Consider the following 9,388-nt stretch of genomic DNA (forward strand, 5'->3'; position numbering starts at 1 on the left):
TTTCTGTTTATTGTGACAAAAATGCACACAGCATAGTAGGAGCTATTTGGTTTAATGTGGTATTTTTTTTGCATTGTTTGCTATTATTATTTGTCTCCCCCTTAAAGACAAAATACTGGAAATTTTCAGGGAAATTATAAGTCTACAGGGTAGACACACTACTAGATGGGTAGACATAAAGAACAATATGGAAAAAACAAGGGTGAAAATCACCCCCCCCAAAACCAAGATACTCCAATTATAGATCCATTGACTCCCAGTGAAAGAAATGACAGAGAAAGAGTTTAGAATATATATAATTAAACAGGTTTGCAAGGTAAACGACAATGTAAGTAGTGAAATCATAGATAAAATTCAGGTGGTGAAAGATCACTTCAATAAAGAGGTAGAGATTCTGAAAAGAAATCAAGCAGAAATCCTTGAGATGAAGGAATCAATAAAATGAATTAAAAATTCAATGGAAAGCATGACCAATAGATAGACCACTTGGAAGACAGAACTTCAGGCAATGAAGACAAACTATATAATCTGGAAAACAAAGCTGAAAACGGAGAAAAGATGTTAGGAGACCATGCACAGAACTTCCAAAAAATATGGAACAACCTGAAAAGATCAAATTTCAGATTTATCAGGATAGATAAAGGTTTGGAGATACAAAGAAAAGGAATGCACAATCTTTCCAATTAAATAATATCCGAAAAATTCCCAAACCTAAAGAATGAAATGGAAAATCAAATACAGGAGGCTTATAGGACCCCAAATGTCCAAAACTAGAACAGACTCACACCAAGGTATATTATTAAGAAAATGTCTACCATATGGAATAGGATAGAATTTTGTAGGCTACCAGAGAAACATGACAGGTTTCATCTAGAGGGAAACCAATATGGATCTCAGCTGATCTCTCAAACCAAACTAGCTTGAGAAGAAGGTGAATAAAGAATTTAGCATTTGTTTATATGTTCCAACTAGGAATAATATTCCTATTACTTCGGCATTCTCTTCATGGTGCAGATGTCTCTAGCTTCAAATAATCCCAGGCACAACTTTGAAGTGGAATAGTCTGAGGCCTCTTCCTTGCACATGTCCCTGTGGGTCCATTGGGTGCCTGGAGTGTCCTCTCCCTCTCCTCTAGCCCACCACCTCATTCAACACCACCCCAGTCAGCATGCCATTTCATGGAAACATTATGTATTGTGATCCTCAATCTGTAGAGAAGGACCAGTGTTTTCCCAACACATCATGGACTGATACATTTGTAAATACAATAAAAACAAGTTTCTGAGATGTCTGATTCACTGATAGGTTGAGTGCTATAGGGATTGACCTTCACACTCACTTTTAAATTGGGCTGACTTGCACACATGTGAAGGAACCTCAAAGCTAAGAGGTCTTGGAATAATATATACCAAGCTCTGAAAGAAAATGGATGCCAACCAAGAGTTCTATACCCAACAAAAGTAAGCTTCATATTGGAAGATGAAACAAAAACCTTCCACAATAAACAAAAGTTAAAAAAAGTCACAACTAGAAAGCCTGCACCACAGAACATTCTCAGCAAAATATTCCTTGAAGATGAAATGGAAAAAAAGTGAAAACCAGAAAAAGGGAGAGCTACACTAAAGATTGGCTAAATAGTAAATCAAAGAAAAAACTAATTCAAATTATAAACTAGAAATAAACCTGGGAATACAAATCATATCTTAATAATAACCTTGAATGCTAATAGCCTAAACTCATCAATCAAAAAACATAGACTGGCAGATTGGATTAGAAAATAAGAGCCAACAATATGCTGTCTCCAAGAGACTCACCTCATAGGCAAAAACATCCACAGATTGAAGGTGAAAGGATAGGATAAAACATATCACTCACATGGGTCATGTAAACAAGCAGGGATTTCTATCCTCATATCAGATAAAGTGGACATACACAATATAAACAGATCAATTTTAAGCAGTGAAATAGAAAACACCAGCAAAAATAAATATTGGCAAGGATGTGGGGAAAAAGGGACACTCATATATTACTGATGGGACTGCAAATTGGTACAACCACTATGGAAAGCAGTATGGAGATTCCTCAGAAAACTTGGAGTGAAATCACCATTTGACCTGGTTATCCCACTCCTCAGTTCATACCCACAAAGGACTTAATCAGTGTATTACAGTGACACAGCCATATCAATAATTGTAGCAGCTCAATTCACAACAACTAAACTATGGAACCAACCTAGGTGCCCAACAGAAGAATGGATAAAGAAAATGTGATATATATATATATATATATATATATATATATATATATAGAGAGAGAGAGAGAGAGAGAGAGAGAGAGAGATATTGGAATATTTGTGCGCTCTAAGAAAGAATGAAATTAGGGCATTTGCAGGTAAATGGATGGAGCTAGAGAATATCAGGCTAAGTGAAATAAGCTAATCCCAAGAAAACAAAAGCAGAATGTTACCTCTGATATGTGTGATAATTCACAATAAGGGGGAGGGGTTAGGGAAGAATAGAAGTACTTTGGATTAGACAGAGGGGAAAGAAGGGAAGGGAGGGGAAATGGGAATAGAAAAGATAGTATAATGAATCAAACATTATTTTGTGGCTAATGTAATTCTACATCATGTACCACTAGAAGAATTAGAAGTTATACTCAATGTACGTATAACATGAGAAAATACATTCTATTTTCATATATAACTAATTAGAACAAATAAGACACACACACACTTAAACTGTTCTTACCTGTTCAATTTATAATATGAAGGCTTAATGATGAAGTGATTAACTGTAGAGAAGGAAGGATGCCTTTTTTTTTCTGCCAAGCCCTACCAGTGTTTATCCTTGGACATGGAAGCCTTTTTCAATGTGTTTCCTGGAAACTTTAACTCTCATGAATTCAGAGAAGGCAACTATATGGTTCTACATAAGGTATAAACACTAACAGGCTCGGGGTACAAAATTAATTTTCGATGCTGTTCAGGTTCATACTCACTTCTCTCTTTTCCCTAATCCTATATCGATCTCTGAATAAGCAGTGTCTTCCTCCTTTCCCAGCTCTTTTGACTCATCAAACCTACTCTGCCTGAAATCTAAGCAGAAACAGAGTGAAACACGTCATTTTCCATGATTTAATTTTTCAAGTTAATCTTGTCCCTTGTGCTTTAGCTATCTTCTGTTCCTCTGAGAGAATCTGAGTTCCACACTGAGATAGATAAATGTCATAGGAGAACCACAGGCACTCAAATTGTAGCCAGGTTTGAGTGGAATGCAGTAGTACATACAGATCAATCACATAAATTGCACCAGCTAAATCCCAGTTGGAGTTGTTCAGACAGCCCGACTTCAAGAGCTCAGAAGCTGTGCTTCAGGACTTGGATTCACTCTGATGTATTTGTCAAGAGTCAGCCAGGAAACCAGAGAATCCAGTCATTCCTTATACTAAGTGATATGTAGTTGAAACAGTGAAACTATTATAATTCTGTTTTGTAAATAGAAGGTCCCTCTTATAATTCAAGCAGACAGCAGCTGAATGTGGACTATAGTTTTATAATAATTTATAATGTTTTATAAATTTCTATTTAGAATTTTTGTCATTTTTCAGAGTAATGGCTCTGAACATGAAAAGAAACCCCATACATCAAAGGTGAAAATTAAGGTAATGACTAATTCATTTTCTCTACTACATGCAGACTTTAAGACTTGGTGTCCTTACTTGAAGCTCTAAAGATCTGCCATATTCACATAATAAATTGCCACATAAGTGCTGTTGAATGAGTGTGTAATAAATGACAGAAGAAATTTGCTTTGTAAAATTGAGGTGAAGAGTGAGACTTTCCCAGTATAAATATGTGACTCTTATTTCTCAATCAATACACTCTTTAAAAATTCTGAATTCCATGCCTCCTAGTCCTATTCCTTCCTTTTCTCATCCGTGGTCTCTCATTTATGATACCAATAGTTCCCTAATGCTTGAAGCTGGGCATCTAACCCCTGCTTCACTGAATATAATGAAAGAAAAATTTGAGGAATCTCTGGATTGGGAGAGTTTAATATGCAAGAGGTTAAGTTTTTTTTTTCTTTTTCTTTCTCTTTGTTTTCTAAGCTGGGTTATTCTATTGTCAATTTGGTTAAACAGGAAAACACATTTCCGGTAATCCTCTTATTCTTGTGGTTCTGAGTATAAAAGTGACTATGCACAATATTTGGAAGGCAGTCAGGAAGTGGCACAGTTCTCTTTAGAACAACTCCTTGGTCAGAAATGGGAAAGGCCCAGGGTTTTGGCTGATCCCATTTTGTTCTTCCTTTTTACCTGGCAACAAATAACTAACTCCAAGGCACTTATAGTTGCCATCATCACAATACTTCTTGAATAATTAGGATATCACAAGAACAGCTACAACAACTTGCTCCTGAATCCCATGCTATTCACAACAACTAATTAGTAATTGTGATGTTACAGTCTTTCAGGATGTATCACCACCCTCACTGACCCTGAATAATGGGATCATTGTTAGCATCAGGTTATGAATAATTTAATAAGAATTCTGTGTATTATCTTCCTAGGATCACCTTGGTACCAAATCTCTTACAATGAGTTCCTCGAGAAGCCAATCCTGAAAGAAGGATTGAGGGCAAGTAGTTTATTTGGGAAATTCAGGAATCACAGGTAAAGAAAGAAGAGGGCAAGTAAAATAAGGAATATCAATATCCTCACAAGGATGTGAGGAAATAGGAGTTTTTTTTAATTTGCTGATGAAAGCCAAAATTGACAAGAATATTTTGGGGAGCAATTTGGCAAACACTAGTAAAATTTTTAAAGTACAAATCATGTAATCCAGCAAATACCACTCCCAGTTATACAATAAGACATTCTTTGCCTACACATAAGAAAACATCTGTAATTATATTCCTTGTAGAATTTTTTAAATTAAAAAATTGGTAACCCCCTTTTAATAAAGGACTAACAAAATTCTTTCTCCTTTTACATGAAAAAAATTAGGTTAACTTGTCTCTCTTCCTCTGGAAATCTGATGAAGGTAGAATGACAGCTATCTTTCTAGGTAACATTGCTACAGTAGAAATGATCCTTACCTAGAAATTGTATCTGGCCATAAATGACCTATGAATTCTTGGTGGGTTCCATAGCTCTGGGTCAGTGATTTGTGCAACTGATATGGGAGACTTTGGTTTCTGTTTGGGACCTGAGGCCTGTTTGGTCTTGTTCATTCACATTTGAGATCTTGACATGGGAGGAGGGGAGGAAGGAGTTGTTAAAAGAATAAAAAGTCCAAGAACTGTGGACTGCTAAAATTAATACCTATGTGGCCTGTTGAGCTTTGTACATTTGACTGTTTAGTTAAGCTGGAGACCATTACAGATGGTATCACACAATCCAAATGTCCATTAGGAAGGGAATCTGGTATCTTCAAAAATGGAGATACAGCATAGCAACTAAAACTGTATATCTACATGTATTAATGTTTTATATCTCAAAAATATTTACCGTGAAAAAAAGTAATTTTTACAATTACATATGATATAGGATAGAACCCATGTAAATTAAAAAAAATACAAAATAAAGAGCCACACATTGTTTACAAATATGTATGTATTAGAGAGATAGAAACATGCACTTGAGAAACTAGTTTTTTATTATTTTTTTTTTAATGAGAGTACAGGAGGGAATGAGATCAAGGAAGAAAAATAAGAAATAATAATTTTAATAGTAATATTTTATTTCTTTCTAAAAATTTGAAGCAGGACTTTTGAGCATATTAATTTGAAGAAATATAATGTTATTTTTAAATATATTGCAATATGTTCCTATGGAAAATATAACTATGTCTAAATATTTGGGGCTTTCTAATTCTATTCTATATCTGTGTATTATATAAAGTTTTCACATGTATAAAATAATTATATAAATAAAACTGCTTTGGTATCCCAGGCAGGGTTGCTGGAGTAAAGATGGGGAATACTTTTCCAGATGTTTGAGGTATCTGATTCCAGGAATTGTATTTCATAACTTTCAGTCTGGAATTGAAAATATAATATAACATTTCTTCTCATAAGTACTGTGCCAAGTATCCACTTGCAGTCATTTGTAGCGTGGCCTGTGTCCTTGAGTCTCATGGAGAGAATCAGCCTCTCAGAAACAGTAGAGAAAGAAGTCTGAAGAACAAAACATTAAATAAGCATACATTACTCATGAATAATTATTTTTGTACGTATGGTTGTGGAGATCAACCCAGGACTTTGCAAATTTTAGGCAAGTGATCTAACACTGAGCTACATCTCCAGCCTCTCATGAATAATTTTATTATCTTACCTCATTTCCTGAAATTCTTTAAATTCATATACCACAAATAGCCATATCAATATGATTTAAAAAATAATGCTGATCCTATTTGGCTAAGGAAAATAATTGTGCACAATCCACTATTATTCTCCATATCTTTAATTTCCTATAATCTTCATCTCTTAATCATGACAGCACTAGGAAGTACAACAAAAATCCCAACTCTCCTCCTCCTCCTCTTGATTCTCCTTCAATATCCTCAAATTTTAGAATACAAAGAATAAAAAATTATAGCTTTTTCCTCCTAGCCAGGGGAAAGCTTTTTCCTCCTAGCCAGGGGAAAGATCTTTTACTGCCACTGCAGATACTTAATTAGTTAATCTTTAGGGACCAAATGTTGCTAAACTTTGCTTATTTTATAATATAATATTATGTAATATTATATTTTATAATAACTATATTGTTATTGTAGTAAGGCTAAACAGATAAGACACAATTTATAAAAGTCCAACTGTGAAATCATATGAAAACAGAATGAGGGTAAAAAAAAAGAGAGCAATGATAATATTTGTGAAAATTTCACTATCTTACCAATTTTAAAGATTTCTGATGTGGGTATTTTAGAATTTAAGATACCAACAAAATAAGCATTGACTTTCATAACTGGGGAAAACAAAACAAGCTTTTCTATAAAATAATGGAATTTGGTACTTAGATTTGGCATCTTTTCTCTCCTTAATAGTCCCTTTAAAAAATGCTAAAGAGTTTGAGTTCTTCACTGTTCTTTCTTCAATCCTCCTAATTTATCATTTATGTCTGCATGTTCTAAGCCATTCACCATCACACTTGATCTCCTCCTTTCTAATTAAGGCTCCTAAAAATGTGAGAAAATAACTAACAGAGAGGGGTCAGAGAAAAGGCTCCAGGAAAACTACCTTAAAATTACCAAGTTAGGAAGGTAGTGCTATAGAAGAATGGCCCAAGACAGAGCTGAAGCAGCCGGCATAGTCTTGATAATGGGTTCTTGCCATCACACTGGAAAGATTGCAGACACGTTGCTCAGAGTAGCAGGCATGGGTTTATTAGAAGGGACAGGAAAAGGGAATAAAGGGACACTCCTAAGGAAGAGAATGGGTCCACTAGCGAAGAGAAAAACAGTGCACTCCTCTTGTCCTCCAGTTTTATTAAGGGTCTCAGAGAAGTTTCCAGAGACTCCCTCTAGGTCCACCTCTTGACTTCTGAGGGCAGTATTTCATCAAACTTCCAAGCCCATGGAGGGGAGATCTGACTTTTATAATGACATGCTAAAGATCCAAGGCCACGCTGGGTCACTTTGGCCTCACTGACTTGTCGTTACAGATTTTATGGTTTGGGGGCTTTGTTCTTTATTACTTTATCTTCCTGATTTCTGGAATGTGATCGGTGTCAAGGCCACAAAGCCCTCCTTTCAGGGTAGTTTAAATTCTACTAATGAGCAAGGAAGAACCTTTTGGGCCTTCCTTTCTCCTGCAGATAACAAATTTTTAGCTGAAGAATGTAACATATGCAATTAACTTAAGCCAGGAAGCTCTGCAGGCAATTTGCTTTTTATAAGAAAGTATATGGGGTCAGCACAGCAGGCCCAGTTTATAGAATTATCCCCTTCACCTCAAGTCCCCCATTGCTCATGTTTAGTAAAGGAGAATTACCTTTTGTCTTGGATGTTTAAAAAATAGAATGATGAATGAAAAGCAAACCTCTTCTGTGCTATGTCACATTCCCTAAGTTCAGCCACTTAAGTATTTATCAGCCACGCTGGCTCAGCAAGTCCTGGGAGCCTACACACTGTGGAATAAGAGCACCATGGCTTGTACGATGTCAGAATCCAAAATCTCCCAGACACAGTTCTCCTCCCTGTAATATCACAAAGTTTATGTTCAGCTCCCCCTGCAGCCCCAGTCACTGTGGCAACCAGAACACAGAAGTACTCAGCTGAGTCGCTCCAGTGCACAGAGGGTTTCCTCAGGTTGAAGGAAGATTCACTCTTCTTAGCTTCTGCCTCAAAGCCTTTGATGCCTTGAACCAGGGTATTTCCTGAAATGTACTTGAGGAGAGGCTGGAGGCCTTGGTTGGGGTACTGGACATACCAGAAGAGAGAAAACGAACCACCATAGGAATAGTTGCAGGCCAGTTCCAGAGAGTTTCCTTCAGAAATAGTGACCTGCCTGTCAGGCTGGGTCACTGACTGAGCTCTGGAATCTCCTGCAAAATTAATGCTATGTCAGTAAGTGCCAGGAAGGCTTTACTATAGAAAGTACTTTTACTAAGATTTGAATCAGAAAGCAATGGCTTAGGTGGATCTAGGGAACATAAAGCAATTGTACTCACTCAGAGCATAATGTATCCCTAGGAATAGGATAAGTATGAAGTGCATGGCCGACCACTGAGAATGCGGAAGGCGGCTTTCTGGAAAATTTCCTCCTAGTGAGCAGGAAAGTGGCTGAGAAGCCCAGCTCTTGGAAAAAGATGGTGTGAGAAAGGTTGAGCTAGACACATCCCTTGCTTAGGTACAATAACAAAAACTGCTGAAATGCTCCCCAGTGCCATCTGCCCCCCAGATTTTCCTCGTTTGTCCCTTCCTTAGAGGACTGGGTGAGGGTCCTCCAATCAGCAACAGGTAGGAGGGGCTGAGCTGAAGGCGCTGATCAAGGGAAGCAGGGACTTCTGGCCTGGGTAACATCGCCCTCTGGAGGTCAGATAAAAAATGACGGTACAGACTGCCCACAGGAAGCTAATCTGTGCTTTCCTTTTGTTCAGAGTTATGAAAAAACTTTCACTGAATATTTCTTTCTTTCCTAATAGATGCTTGGTCAACCTCTGTAGCAGATTGCATTAAACCTAGCTTTAATGAAAAATAGCGACTGTAAAACTAAGAACAAATTTACTTTAGAGAAAATGATCACACAACAAAACTAATTGATTTTGGATTCCATTACCACTGTCGTGCTTGGGCAGAGACATTGAGATCAACTTCCCTCCATTGAGCTATGGATGGCCTTGTTGGCAGTGAGCATCCTGCCAAGGAGGAAAGATTGTGGTAGGA

General features: G+C 36.8%; 1 gene segment (V, D, J or C); it reads right to left on the reverse strand.

The window, feature by feature from the left end:
- Window positions 1–7,979: 7,979 nt before the first annotated feature.
- Window positions 7,980–8,864, reverse strand: LOC125615278. The segment is given in 2 exon segments: window positions 7,980–8,547; window positions 8,674–8,864. Coding segments are annotated over 2 exon segments (513 nt in total).
- Window positions 8,865–9,388: the final 524 nt, after the last annotated feature.

The sequence above is a fragment of the Marmota marmota genome, unplaced genomic scaffold (genome assembly GCF_001458135.2).
Source record: "Marmota marmota marmota unplaced genomic scaffold, marMar, whole genome shotgun sequence".
Taxonomy (NCBI): domain Eukaryota; kingdom Metazoa; phylum Chordata; class Mammalia; order Rodentia; family Sciuridae; genus Marmota; species Marmota marmota.